This window comes from Sparus aurata, chromosome 4, assembly GCF_900880675.1.
Source record: "Sparus aurata chromosome 4, fSpaAur1.1, whole genome shotgun sequence".
NCBI lineage: Eukaryota > Metazoa > Chordata > Actinopteri > Spariformes > Sparidae > Sparus > Sparus aurata.
In genome coordinates this window covers 29,821,751-29,835,960 of record NC_044190.1, presented here as the reverse complement: position 1 = coordinate 29,835,960, position 14,210 = coordinate 29,821,751, and the positions used below count along the sequence as shown (strand labels likewise).

Sequence of the window (14,210 nt, the reverse complement as noted above, 5' to 3'; positions counted from 1 at the left end):
TCAGTGGGGATCTGCAGAAAGGATAAGCAATTATAGATGATGGATTGCTTTTGTGGGTCAAAGGACTACAACTATCCTTACGTTGTGCAATTCTACTTGATGAATGAAACTATTATGCTGTATGAAAGTGGGTCCTCAGAACTGATCTATTATGTTACAATAATAATTGATATAAAGATCAGGGCTATTTGTTACAAGAAAAGTCTATAACTTTGAGAAAACAACAACAACCCAGTTTTATCTGGGATGTCAGTATTGTTTAAAGTAGGGTTAAAACTCATGATTATTTCATTATCAATTTTCATGATTAACCATTTAGTTTAGAGCCCAAGATAATGTCTTCAAATTGCTTTCTTTGTCCAACCAACAGTCCAAAACCTAAAGAATCTTCATTTACAATCACATTTCACAGAGAAAACCAGCACATCCTGACATTCTCTCCTCAAAAAATGACTGAAATGATTCATCTAATATCAACATTTTTGGTGATTTATTTTCTTTCAATTGTTTAATCTACAAATCATCAACAGCTCTAGTTTTAAGACTCACATAAAAAAATGTGATCTTTTCTTTAATTTATGATTTGTTTATCACCCACCAGCCCACTGGTAGTATCTTGGAAGCCGACTGCCAGAAATAATGCTAACAAGGCTGTACAGTACTTTAACAACCCGGAATCCAGTGAGAGCAATCAAACAAGCTAAGCTGCAACTGTTGACATTTCACCAAAAATTAACTACAGTATTTGTTTGGTTAATGACTTCACTTAACAAAGGTTTTCCAACTAAGCTACATGTAAATACTTATATTAAATAAATGCTATACTTATATATAATTAAAGTAAATATTACATTATATATATTTTTAAAGCAAAAGAATCAACAGCAGCTGTGAAATTATTATGCACCACCTGAAACCAGGAAGATTTTAAATGTAAACTCTACCCTCCGAGTTTATTTGGAGGAAACACAACAACACTTAGTTTTGAGATTATATTTCTTTTTATTAGCCCAAAGTTATCAGCAACTGTTACAAGTGTTTACTCAACATCTGTTTTAATAATCAAAGACCCTCTCACACACAAAAGACACACACTGGCAGTGTCCTCAGGCATAGTACTGAAGGTTGGCCTTCTTCTTGGCTTGGACCTCCAGGATTCCCTCCATGTAATCTTCATGGTTCAGCTCTGTGGCCCCGCGGCGCAGTGCGATCATACCGGCCTCCACGCACACTGCTTTGCACTGGGCGCCGTTGAAGTCGTCGGTGCAGCGAGCCAGCTCCTCGTAGTTGACGTCAGGACTGACGTTCATCTTGCGGGAGTGAATCTGCATGATGCGAGCTCTGGCCTCTTCGTTGGGCATGGGGAACTCGATCTTTCTGTCCAGACGGCCTGAACGGAGCAGCGCAGGGTCCAGGATATCCACTCTGTTGGTGGCGGCAATCACCTGAAAAAAATGTAACATATGTAGTTATACTGCAATCATCATATTGTAGAGCAGTGAGTTAAAAGGCAGGAAATTGGTGCCTAACTCTTTGAACATCCAGAACAAACTTCTCTCATGTAATGTCACCTTATTACAGAGGGTTATTTTAGGTTTGTTTATACGCTTTTGGAAATAAAGTTTTTGCTCTTATGTTTATGAAAACACTGTTGACTACTATAAATCTGAATAGCTCGTTTGGTATTTAGCAAAGGTGTAGTAACAATATATGTAGACCAAAGTCATGCAAAAAGTCACTATAGCCAAACAGCTGCTGTTCTTTTACACAACTTCAGATATTTAGTCTGAGTTTACAGTGTTGTTACAATACAGAAAGATTGTTTAATCTTTTTAATAGAACAGAGGAGACAATATGTATGATGAGATTTCATATGTTATGGGTTTTTAATACCCCAGCCTTCACACAGCTTTTAAGTTGGTTTTCACCTGTTGTCTGAATTTACACTGCAGAGCGATGACTGAGTACGTTAAAGGTGTTTTGTATCTTTACCTTGACCTGCATGTTGGGCTGGAATCCATCCAGCTGGTTGAGCAGCTCCAGCATGGTCCTCTGCACCTCTCTGTCTCCTGCCTTTTCGCTGTCGAATCGCTTGGTTCCGATGGCATCCAGCTCATCGATGAAGATGATGGATGGGGCTTTCTCTTTGGCCAGGGCAAAGGCGTCTCTCACCAGCTTGGCTCCATCACCGATGAACATCTGGACCAGCTGTGGACCGGCCAGCTTCAGGAAGGTAGCCTTGGTCTGAGCGGCGCAGGCCCTGGCCAGGAGGGTCTTCCCTGTGCCAGGTGGTCCGTACATCAGGACCCCTTTGGGTGGCTGGATGCCCAGGTTCTCAAACTTCTCCTTGTGGTTCATGGGCAGGACGATGGCCTCCACCAGCTCCTGGATCTGCTTGTCAAGCCCTCCTATGTCGCTGTACTGCTCGGTGGGGCGCTCGTCCACCTCCATGGCCTTGACTCTGGAGTCGTACTCGGTGGGTAAGGTCTCCAGGATCAGGTACGAGTCCTTGTTGACACCCACCAGGTCTCCGGGCTTCAGCTTCTCGGCGTCCACCAGCCCGATAACGGGCAGGAAGTAGGTCTGTCGAGTGGACGTCTTAATGACTGCGCACTTTCCTTTTCTCTGGGAGTCCAGATCCACGTTAGCCCCGTCCTCCTCCTGGTCGTTGGGGTCCACATCCAGCAGCTCGATTACGTTAGACACAAGGTACGGCAGGGTTTTGTTCACCTTTATCTTCTCCGTGTTTTCCTTGATTTTATCCTTCATAGCCTGCAGCTCGTGAGTCACCCTCAGCACCTCGCTCTTCATAATCTTTATCTCGCTGTCGAGGAGACGAGTTCGCTGAACTATCTCCTCTGTGGACATTTTTAACACTTCTTCGCCGATTCCATCCTCCACTTCGTCCCAAACTGATTTGTCACTCAGCGACGCCATCTTTGCTCTGTCTGCGGGTGAACTGTGACACGGCGGAAGTAAAAGAGCTATTTCCGGAAGTAACTGACGATGCTCGTGAGCGCCGAAGCACAAGACCGGGGATGAAACGGACCTGAGTTATTCTGTTCGTGTGCTGACTTTAACTGTGCGAGTGTGAAGGTAAGACCCCAGACAGTTTACTATGGTGCACTGGTAAATGTTTGAGTTGTTTGCAACCCATTTTAGCACACCACGTCATTGCTTTCACTGTGGCTGCAATGCCTGTGACGTTATGTTACGGCTACATGTTAGTTAGCATAGTGTTGCTAACGTTAGCTCTGCGGCTAACTTCAGTTAGCCAGTCTGTTGATATGTCACATTTTGGAGTCTGTGGAGGCATCCTTCTGGAAGGTTACTTGGGCGTCGATGAATTTGCCACCCGTATCTTGCACTAAACTTGTTATTGGACATGTAAGGCATTGGTACCGAATGAACGAACAAGCTAAATTAAGGTTAATTCACGTTTAAGCTAAATGCGGTTAATGTGTTGGCGCCAGAGTTGCAGCTGCACTGATTCAGCTTCATGACATTTGCAATCCCTAAAGTCAGTTTTGATGATGACAAGTTATGAGTGATAAAATGTTTCTCTGAGTTAACCTTGGTTTTACCCATCTCTTCAGGTAGGACAGAGAAGAATCCAGAAGGGGGTGTTTCTTTAAAGTCCAGTCCTCTGTGGTTGTTGGTGTTTTCTGCTGCATTATTGACCCTAGACGGACAGCTTTGAGGCACCTGCTGTGTAAAGTGCTTCAGCCTGTGTTACTTTCTGCTCCTGAGTGGCAGTAAGCTAACGTGAGGAGCTAACAAGATGGACCAAAACAACAGTATACCTGCCTTCCAGGGGCTGGCCTCCCCTCAGGTAACAACGATTTAAGCTATTTTATGGCTAAGGCATATTATTTTAAAATTAATTTGCTTTGTCAACAGCACAAGATCCAAACACTCCCTCAGATTTACCACATCACACTCGTAGCTCACCGTAGCTGCCTAGAATACACACACATGTTGAGGTTTCAGTGTAGCAGCTTGATCGTGCTCCACTTAAGCTCCCATGCTGCAGCTTCAGCATTGTGGTGGCTTGTTTGTCTTTTATATTAATTGACAATATTTATAGCCAGGAGTGGAGGAAGTGTGACACTCCTATAGCCCAGGGAAGTGGGTTTAAGGAGTCACTAGAGATCCAACAGTTTGGCCATGTAATGCCACATTCAGGATCATTGTTAAAAGGAGCTAGGCAGTAGCGTGGCAGCATTTTGAACCTTCAAAATCAACCACTAGCCCATTGGTGGTTAGATTTTCATTTATGTAAAGTTGTGAGGCAGAGTGGAAATCATTTTGTCAATGTTCCATTGTCATTTGTTAGTTTCATTTGCTCCTAATATGACTTTTCTGCTGGAACCCAACCTAATCTTTTTGGTGGTGTCCTTGTTCAGGGCGCCATGACCCCAGGCATGCCAATCTTCAGTCCCATGATGCCATATGGCTCAGGCCTAACACCCCAGCCTGTCCAGAACACCAACAGTTTGTCTATACTGGAGGAACAGCAAAGGCAACAACAGCAGGCACAGCAACAACAGGCACAGCAGGCAAACTCAGGTACAACACACACTGCTTTTAAATTCCTCTCTGTCATTTTGTCAGCATTATGAGTTGAGGTCATAATCACATCTCCCCAGAACTGATGTCTTCCCTTTTTATTCAGAGCAAATAAACTCAATATTATCATCCATGTCTTGACAATGGTAAATTGTTATCTTCATTTTGTTCTGCAGGCCTTCCTGGAACGTCAGGGCAGACGCCTCAGCTTTTCCATTCTCAGACGGTGGCAGGCCCAACCACCACAGCACTGCCAGGGAATACCCCGCTCTACAACAACACCCCACTGACTCCCATGACCCCCATCACACCGGCCACACCAGCCTCAGAGAGCTCTGGAATAGTACCACAGCTACAGTAGGTGTCATATCCAGTTGGAAGATGGTCAAAGTTTCTTTACAATTTATACAACATGTGGTCACCTCTTTCGGAAATTCTTCTGGTACTACACACATACACACACCAAATCCTACACATTGGACCGTAAATTAGATTTTGAGCTCTTGGCTGAATAGTTTTCCTGAATGTTTTCTTTGTCAATTAATGTCTTTTTGCTTCTCTGCTTTTCCTTACTATTAGAAACATAGTATCTACTGTTAATCTGGGCTGTAAACTGGACTTGAAGACCATCGCTCTGAGAGCCAGGAATGCAGAATACAACCCAAAGGTGAGACTTCCCTACATTATTGTGATCCGCTTTTTGTTGCTCTACAGCTCAAGAATGTGATGTAAGAAAAAATGTGGTTTATTTCAACCTAATGCATTTTCCAAGATGTCACTGTTGCGACTCTATGGAATATGCTAACTTTACACTTGCCGTCTCCATTGTGGACATATGGGGAAGCACTGTTGGCTGTCATAATATATCTGTTCTTTCCATTTTTGTAGCGTTTTGCTGCGGTCATCATGAGAATACGAGAACCTAGGACCACTGCTCTCATCTTCAGCTCTGGAAAGATGGTCTGCACTGGAGCCAAGAGGTCAGAACATAGTTTTATTTACCTTTCATCTGCTGGAGTTCAGCAAATGAAGCCGGTTTTCAGAGTAGTGTTGTTGTAGGAGGGATGCAGCTATGCCCTGACTTTAAATAAAGTGTTCTCAACTTTCTTGTGTCTTACCTCATCTCCTTGGCTTTTCTCAATTTTCTTCTGCTTTTTCTGTAATCTGTTTCTCATTGACTTTCCTTCTCTCTAGTGAGGAGCAGTCAAGATTAGCAGCAAGAAAATACGCTCGTGTGGTGCAGAAGCTCGGTTTTCCTGCCAAGTTTCTGGACTTCAAGATTCAGAACATGGTGGGAAGCTGCGATGTGAAGTTCCCTATTCGGCTGGAGGGATTAGTCCTCACACATCAACAGTTTAGCAGGTAACTTGTGTTTGTTCCATGTCATGCGCTGTCATTGGTTTCTACTGTTTTCAAACCAGCAGCGTAGGATGGATGTGTTTTATATCTGGCCAACATGCTTAGTTCTACTTCTGCCAGAGTTGTGTCAGGCTGAGGACTCCCATACAAATAGGGGATCTTCTCAAAGCATATATGTGGAATTGTTTGAAGTTTGAATAACATGTAGCTGTTAGTGTGACTCCTTCTATTTACATGGATTAGTCACTTTTTTATTGGCCATATCGGAGCAGATTTTAACGTGATGTGTAGTGTACTCTGTTTCTCTCTGTTGCATATACCAGTGTGTGGATGATTTAAGTTGTTAAATGCAGCTCGATTGTGGGTCTTATTTAGAAAGATTTGTGTCAGATTTTTAATTTACAAACACTCCTTTGTTCCAGACAGACTCATTCCATTTTAACCTTTCACAATAAGAGTCCCAGATTTACCAGTAAACACAGCATAAATGCTAAGAGGGAGCTAAAATTCCCTTTGACATTTCAGTAACAGGCCATTAAAATAGCATACATTGTGTTATTTGTATTAGTTGATTATAGTCAGTTATATAGTTCTTAAACAGAACAGGATAGGTCAGACTTTTAAGGAACCGGAATTAGCCAAGAAAATGGCAATCAGTACATTTGTTAACTGTGGATAGCTGGAGCTGACTGCAGTATTAATTGGTTCTAATTAAGTGCTGCAATTAAACAATGGATCCGCATATCCTCAGCAAATCAGATACACTCAAATGTATAAATTATTTTCAAATATTTTTCTTTTTCATCAATTACTCTAACATTTAGTTTGCATGGGGCTTGATTTATTTTAATGTTTGAACTCATACTTCAGATGTCGAATAAGACGTGCTTTGTCTGTTACAGCTATGAACCAGAGCTGTTTCCAGGACTGATTTACCGAATGATCAAACCAAGAATTGTCCTGCTCATCTTTGTTTCTGGGAAAGTTGTGCTCACAGGTAAAACCCGCTCTTCTTTTCTAACGACTTCACTTCACTCTGTGTCCTAATCCCAACCATAGAGGAGAAGAAGTGGATGTTGGTTAGTTTGATTGAGCTTTTCGTGGTTGTAATTTCTTGTTACTTATCGACCGTGCTGATGTACCGGCCAATCCCTTCACACATCCAACCTGAGATTGATTTGAAGTCAGTACAATTTCATTGTTATGTGCTCTATCCAGTTGAACTCACTGTTGTTAATGATAACTGTGTTTTGTTTTTAAGGTGCCAAGGTGAGAGCAGAGATCTACGAAGCATTTGAAAACATCTACCCCATCCTGAAAGGCTTCCGCAAGACAACGTAGAGCCTGCAGGTCTTTCTTTTACGATCTCCTCGACCCAGTCTCTTTTTACTGTTTTTTTGTTTTTGTTTTTTTTTGTAATCACATGAAGTGTCATCTATATGTTGACCTCTACAAATGGACTGTTATAAGGGCTTTTGTGCAGGGATGGTTATTCTCTTTTTCCCCTCTGTTCAGTGTTCCAGATTTTTTTTTATTAGAAAAATAGGATTTTAACAGTTTTTTGTTGCCACGTTCTGTGAAGGAATATTTTACACCCAGACATCTCCATTTGTTGGGAATATTTCAGTTTTTGCCCAGTTATTTTATTCTGTTGACACATCCCTGAACATCCCTTTTGTACATAAGACTGTAAAGAAATGTAAAATATCGCGGACTAGAAAAGAAGCAGCCTGACTTCAGGCTGTTTCGATGTTTTTATTTTAAACTGTTTTAAATATTTTTGTACATTGCATTTTTATTAATCATCTGCTCGATCCCCAAGTTGTATCAAGACAAGTTCAAGTTTGTCAGCCCCACATTCCTGTGGACAGTGTTTGAAAGACTGTTTCTGCCAGACCAAATCGGTCTGCTTTTGAGCGTTTTTATCTTCAACATTCAGATTTATTGGATCCTGGTTCAGTTTAGCCTTAATTTAAAAAATGAAAGTTGTGGATTTCCAAGCTTATGACATGAGACATATGTATTACAGTTCAGTCTGTTAAGCAGTAATTAAAGTTGGATCCTCTTAAATTTTGAATTGACCGTTAAATTGATCCATGTCCTGCTGCTGAAGTTGTCATCTAGTTGTTGGTTGGTTAGTTATTCAAAGTTTGTGTCACTTGGTTTGGGTTTCTGATACACTTACTTACTACACGTACTTATAAATCAACAAGAACCACAATGTGAAGAAAAGACAGTATTGGTTTATTCTGTTGCTGCATCTTAAAGTCACATCCACTAGCACTAAAAGACACCATGATGGTAGATGAACTCTGCATCATGTTGCCATGTTTATGTTATGTTTTAAAGTTTTAATATCAACTTTTAGGCCATTTAAAACTATATTTAAACGTTTTCTTTTGAAGAATTATTTTTGAGTGTAGGGACCTTGTCCTGTCCTGGTTGTCCACACAGTTTGTTTGGCCACACCAAAAACGAGTTTAAATTTTGGGCACTTCTTGGTGTGCTTGTGCGTCACAGGAAGCTTTCATCTTTGTTTGTCTGACAGCTGACATCTCTATCGAGAACAGAAGAGATGAGTGATAGAAACTGATCTGAAGTACTGAATACTTTTCGCTGTGAATCTGGGCTCAGCAGAAGGCGACCAGGGAGCTCTGCCACGCCGAAATGCAATTCTTCTAAAATTGTTCATGTGCTGCAGTGTGCATTAATAAAAATGTACATACCGGCTCTTTTGTTAAAGATGTTTCTTTGAATACACCAACATTTTGTTGTCCAGTAAAACCCGTGTGAGGTCTATCATAAGAAGTGTGAGTGCATAAGTTTTGTTTGATGACAAAGCAATTGTTTAAAAAAGACCCAAAAATGAAAAATGCCCTTATCTGCTTCACTTTTGAGGAAGTGAAGCAGAAGTAGAGTCCCAACACTGTTAACTGATAAACTGGATGCACTGTATATAGATTTAAAGACCAAAGACAGTTTTATGATTCTATATGATCTCATTCACTGTAAACACATGTTAACCTGTAATTGCCACTTCTTTTGCCATTTGAAAAGTTAACTCTTAACATAAAGCAACATTATGTAGAAAATTGGAAACTGTTGCAATTTGGCACTCCCACAGTTCCTGAGTGTATCACCACTGTGGTAAATTCAAATCAAAGGTTCCTGTAACAATATTATCAGAAGTAATTTCCGATGAGCTAAGTAGCTAGCAGCAGCTAAATTTAGCGTTTACTTTCACAACAAGTAAAGCTATCTGTCCATCAGTAAACTCTGTAGATCACTGAGAGTTGAGGCAGAGCAGCCGGAGGAGAAGGACAACCGAAAACATCCGCTTCGTAACATAAAAAGCGTTATGCACATCTCATGGGGGATTCAGTCTGAGTGACAGATACCATTCACCACATAATAAATCAGTGAACTATCATGATTTTGAAGCTGTTATTTTAAAGTAACATAATTACATAATGTTTCTTTAATGTTTTGCTAAATCAGTGAAAACCTGGTAGTTCACATGGAAATATGTATTGTGTCCATATATCCCACATCTGATTTTTCTGTGATGTATGTCACCATGAATTTAATTCATACCACTCAAGATAACATAAGATATCATTTTAAACCTTGTACAGTTTAACAAGGTCTTAACATTTACACGTAGCTGTGTTATGTGTACTTCATCCATCTGCCACAAAAAGACTGCAGGAAATCAGAAGAACACTTTTTCAGTTTTGTTAAAAAAAACTTTATTGTGTGATGATAAGGCACAAGGTCTTTATCTGTTAGAGATACTGTATGAACAGTAAGCAGCACTGATGATGTATAAACCTGACGAACACAGGTCAGAAACAACAGATGCATTCTTCTTAGCATACAGAATTTTGAGGCTCATAAAAAAAGGTTTGGAGGTGGCAGGAAATTATAGATTTATTTCACAATGATGATCTGTAACATACAAGAGCAGCAGATGATGTCCAGCCCACTAAATGAGGAGTGACATCACTACAACTGCGATTTAATCCAGTGGGAGTAAAAAAAACAGTTTTCCCATCGCTGAGTCTTTTCACATTCATCAGTGTGTCCTACACTGTCTCCAGCAGGACACACACATTATGTGGGTTTAATCTGTGTGTGTTGTTCTGAGCCGAAGTCCTGCTTCCAAATGAACTCGGGGCGGTACTTGTCGTCATGGTTACAGCTGTCAGAGCATGCGTAGACAACCAGCGTCCCCCAGTCGATACTGGCTCCCGTCGAGTCCACAGACAGACTGTTCAACAGCTGGGGCATTACCTTAAGAAACACAAATATGATTATTACATGAACTTGGCATGTTTTCCCCATCAACAACCTGCATACACAACTTATACACATGGCACACAAGAACATTTTGTCATTTAAGACTGTTGCGAGTGAAAAAAACAAGGGGAAAAGGAACGAACGGCAGTGAGAAGAAACAATAGACCCAGGTTTGTCTTTAAGAGGTGAGATTATAGCCAGCGACTACCTGAAACTCAAAGATCCTTTTGGCACCACAGGTGCATGGTGGGATGTCCTGATCAGATGGGATGTGCTGAGAAGAAACCCACAACGGAGAGCCCCCTCGACTGTAACGCACCACCTGAACATGAAAAAACACGATGAGCAAAACACAAATAGCATTCATATGAGCACCTTTCCATATGTGCCTATTTTTTGTTTCACCTGGTGTGGTTCTGGTGCGATCTTCTTTTTAAACCTCTGGAACACTTTGCTGTCTTCAGTCTCATGCATAGCCATATCTTCCAGGTCTGTCTCTGCCAGGGCTGAATAGAGGAAACAGAGTCAGGATGTGATGGAAAACATTTCATTATTTCTTTCTTTGAATACATGCGATCAGTTGTCGGACATAAGTAAAAGCTTACTGTCTGCTAAGGAGGGACAATCCACACCCCCTTGCTCTTCTTCTCCCTCTTCAGCCTCCTTTGTGTCCGTCTCTTCCTCCTTGTCTTCCTCAGGCTCAGTAAGCAGCTCAGACTCGGGGAAGAGGAAGGGAGATTTTGTGACAGCTGACACTTCTATATAGACGGACAAAAGACAGAACGCAGACATTACGCTTTTCTGGTGACAGGAACTGATAGAAAATCTGCTGCTTCTAAACTCAAGCGGCGACAAAACACAGTCCAATGCATGACACACACCTTGGCTGCAACACTCCTTCTTGTGAGTGTGTTTCCAGTGGAGGGTCTGGTGGTGTTTTCCACAGTAGCTTACAGAGTGACAGCGGGAGCAGGCTTTGCTGCCGGGGCAACCGCACACCCAGCATAGTTTAACTCCAGAGACGGACAACACACTCTGGTCCGAATCAGACTCACTGGGGGGTTCTTCCTCTGAGAAAACACATCACAAGTTTTAGTCAATTTAATCTTTACTACAGTATCATCCCAATACTTATATCAGTTCTTTGACATCTAGACGTACTTGTAAATGACAACTTTCAAATAATTCTGCTTTACTTGTGCAGCAGTTGGTATAATGAGGTGATGAATGGTTATATTTGACTGACATCCTGGCAAAATACACACACCTGATGGAGGGTTGAAGGGGTAGAACTCATTCCTCCGAGGGATCTGACTTCTAAAAACTGAAAGAACAGGAAGAGAAAGCACAATCTGTCAGAAAACTGTCAGAGGGGATGTGGAGAAAAGGGGGAGATGAAATAAAGCAAAGACCAAAGACTGAAAAGAAGATTTTAAGAGAGGTGTCAGATATTCTTTGCTGTGACAAAAAACACTGAAGCAACAATAATGATTACCTTTCACACAGCGGCTGTCGTTGCATGTGTAGCACTCGTGGGTTTTGCAGCAGAACAGAAAGAGCGTTCGGTGGAAACTTCTGTCCTGGCCAGAAATGGGCGCATAGACCTGAAAGGAGAATGAAATAAGTTGAGTGAACAGAAGAGTTTAAAGTAATAAAGCAGTTCAGCCAAGCAGAATCTAAAGCCAGGCTGTCACACCAAGACACACCTTATGTTAGTGTTATCTATTTTTCAGGCTGAGGTGGGCTCGGCTAGAGATTAACTACTTGATGGACAGATTGAAGACTTGGCAGTATGAATTCCTTATTATTGGAGTGGATATTCTACCCTAAATGTGTGTAAAGTAGTTCTAATAATCTGTGCTTAGATTCAATCTATTCTTATTATTCTTATTTTATTGAATCTATTCCCTACTTAATTTGTACATTTACTCAGGAAATGTCCACATACAGGGTTAAGCTCTAGCAGCTGTCATTTACTGTTTTTATGTATTTATTATTAATCATCTATGAAGCAGCTCCAGTGTTTCCTCACTGACAACCTTGTTTAATTCAGGTTAAAGGTGCACTCATTTTCATGACTGAATAAACAAACTGACAAACACAATGTCATACTGTTTTACTTTGATTATATTTGGCGGACCCTGCCGCTTCCTAGCTTCAAAATGTGGACCTTATTTTCCCCTGAGAATAGCTTGTTTATTCAGTTAAGGACAAAAAAATGTTTCTGTCTTTGGTTTATTACCTCATTAAATATTTAAAAAAGAGTTTGAATTTCTTCTCCAAAACTACATTTCTCCCCTTTAAAACTGAGCTCTCTGACAACCAGTGATGTTTATGGTAGACTCTCCCTCCCTTCTCCGAAACACTGACCTGCAGGAGGAAGGCCATTGGCAGGCGGCAAATCTCACACTCCAGCTCGGGCACTGAGGGCAGGCCTCTCTGGCTGAGCCACGCCGGTTTCCCCCCGACTTTACTGGGGAACTGCGGAGACAAGAGCCGCCACGGCTCCGCCTCCTCCAGGAAACCCAGAACTACCTCCGCCGAGGACCTGCTCGTATCGCCGGACATGTTGCAGGTTGTCTGTCCGTCAGTCGTCCAGGCTGTGTGAGCGACTGTCAAGCAGAAGAAGCGAGAAGTCTCTCCATCACAAGTAACACATGAAACCAGGTGCGGTTCAGAAAAGGGTCCGTGCGGAAACACTGATGAGTCGGTGTTTGTTTCCGTATCCCTCGTAGCTCTTCAGTGTAGAAATATGAGGGTGTACTTAAAGACTAATTTAGATTTATATGAGATGAGGGCAAACATGATGTTTAGACACTATTCTGAAAATCCAAGAACCATAATATACATATATATATTTTTAAATGTCGTGTAATTTTCACTGTGTCCACTAGATGGCGGACATGTGTCATCAGTAGTCACTGGAGGTAAATACATTGACACAGACTGCAATTTGAAGTCAACAATTGAGTTTTTATTCTTTATTTGTCTTTTTATGTAGTATTTCAATGGTATGATAGTTGATACTTCACGTCAAGGGACATTGTCTAGTTTTGGAGAAGAAATTCAAACTCAGAATTTCAATATTCACAATATTAATGAGGTAATAATACAAACTCAGAAATATTTATTATTTCCATAACTGAAGAAAGAGCATTACTCAGAAGACAATAAGGTCCTCACAACACTGTTTGAGGCAGGGTCTGCCCCATATGTGTTGTCCTTTGAGGTCAGTTTGTTTTTTTCAGTTTATTCAGTCATGGAAACGAAGATAGTTTGTTAAGTTTGTTTAGGCATTAATGAAAACAAAGAAATCAGTAAGTGAAAATCTTTCTCTTCTGATTAAAATTTCTTCACAAAAACTACTTAGTGCACCTTTAAATTCACAGTGATGTGTTGGGGTATGTACCAAACAACAGTGTTGGCATATAGGAAAATAGATTTTTATCCAGTCATGTCATTACACGTTACATTATAGAAGGTTTAGGTCTGTTGTGTTTCATATGACTAAGCCTACATTTAACAATATTTATTCTTATCTAATTTATCAAACTTTGCCTGCTCACCCCTGTGTCCAAGGCTGTTCCTTTATTTAAAAAATCTAGGCTATTTAAATATTCTATAGAGATTATGCAGGCATTTTTTTTAAGTAACTTAAAAAAGTAGTCTGATAAGTAATTTATTACTCTATGAAGACAGTACTATTGTAATGCAATACATTACTTTAAAATGAAGGTAACAAGGAAAATGTTATATAGTGCATTTTGAAAGTAACTTGCCCAACACTGCCAAACAAACGCTGCAATGCTTTAAACTTTAAGAAAAAAAGGTTATTAAAAAAATATGTTATTATTATTATTATTATTATTATTATTATTAATTATTATAACAGACTTGATGACTCTCTCTCTCTCTCTCTCTCTCTCTCTCTCTCTCTCTCTCTCTCACACACACACACACACACACTGTGATGTCATCTGAAG

General features: G+C 40.7%; 3 protein-coding genes across 3 annotated transcripts; 1 reads left to right on the top strand and 2 right to left on the bottom strand.

Moving 5' to 3' along the window:
• Positions 1-978: 978 nt before the first annotated feature.
• Positions 979-2,971, bottom strand: psmc3 (proteasome 26S subunit, ATPase 3). Its single transcript, XM_030414670.1, has 2 exons — positions 1,993-2,971; positions 979-1,445 (listed from the first exon to the last, which is right to left on the bottom strand). The coding sequence occupies exons 1-2, from the start codon at positions 2,935-2,937 to the stop codon at positions 1,107-1,109; spliced, it is 1,284 nt and encodes a 427-aa protein (XP_030270530.1). The 5' UTR covers positions 2,938-2,971; the 3' UTR covers positions 979-1,106.
• Positions 2,967-8,658, top strand: tbp (TATA box binding protein). The gene is made up of 9 exons (XM_030414672.1): positions 2,967-3,096; positions 3,597-3,832; positions 4,407-4,569; positions 4,746-4,926; positions 5,149-5,236; positions 5,458-5,549; positions 5,764-5,931; positions 6,831-6,925; positions 7,190-8,658. The coding sequence occupies exons 2-9, from the start codon at positions 3,782-3,784 to the stop codon at positions 7,267-7,269; spliced, it is 918 nt and encodes a 305-aa protein (XP_030270532.1). The 5' UTR covers positions 2,967-3,096; positions 3,597-3,781; the 3' UTR covers positions 7,270-8,658.
• A 994-nt stretch (positions 8,659-9,652) lies between these two features.
• Positions 9,653-12,925, bottom strand: pdcd2 (programmed cell death 2). Its single transcript, XM_030413492.1, has 8 exons — positions 12,598-12,925; positions 11,723-11,831; positions 11,495-11,551; positions 11,109-11,297; positions 10,833-10,985; positions 10,633-10,733; positions 10,436-10,549; positions 9,653-10,221 (listed from the first exon to the last, which is right to left on the bottom strand). The coding sequence occupies exons 1-8, from the start codon at positions 12,793-12,795 to the stop codon at positions 10,042-10,044; spliced, it is 1,101 nt and encodes a 366-aa protein (XP_030269352.1). The 5' UTR covers positions 12,796-12,925; the 3' UTR covers positions 9,653-10,041.
• Positions 12,926-14,210: the final 1,285 nt, after the last annotated feature.

Bases quoted from the DNA above. Each gene is read 5' to 3' on its own strand.
- psmc3 (XM_030414670.1), bottom strand. From the start codon at position 2,937: ATGGCGTCGCTGAGTGACAAATCAGTTTGGGACGAAGTGGAGGATGGA. The intron at 1,446-1,992 runs GTAAAGATACAA...CATTTTTTTCAG, and splicing joins AGCCCAACATGCAGGTCAAG to GTGATTGCCGCCACCAACAG.
- tbp (XM_030414672.1), top strand. From the start codon at position 3,782: ATGGACCAAAACAACAGTATACCTGCCTTCCAGGGGCTGGCCTCCCCT. The intron at 5,237-5,457 runs GTGAGACTTCCC...CCATTTTTGTAG, and splicing joins ATGCAGAATACAACCCAAAG to CGTTTTGCTGCGGTCATCAT. The intron at 5,550-5,763 runs GTCAGAACATAG...CCTTCTCTCTAG, and splicing joins GTCTGCACTGGAGCCAAGAG to TGAGGAGCAGTCAAGATTAG.
- pdcd2 (XM_030413492.1), bottom strand. From the start codon at position 12,795: ATGTCCGGCGATACGAGCAGGTCCTCGGCGGAGGTAGTTCTGGGTTTC. The intron at 10,986-11,108 runs GTGTGTGTCATG...CCGTCTATATAG, and splicing joins GAAGGAGTGTTGCAGCCAAG to AAGTGTCAGCTGTCACAAAA. The intron at 10,222-10,435 runs GTAGTCGCTGGC...GTGTTTCTTAAG, and splicing joins AAAGGATCTTTGAGTTTCAG to GTAATGCCCCAGCTGTTGAA.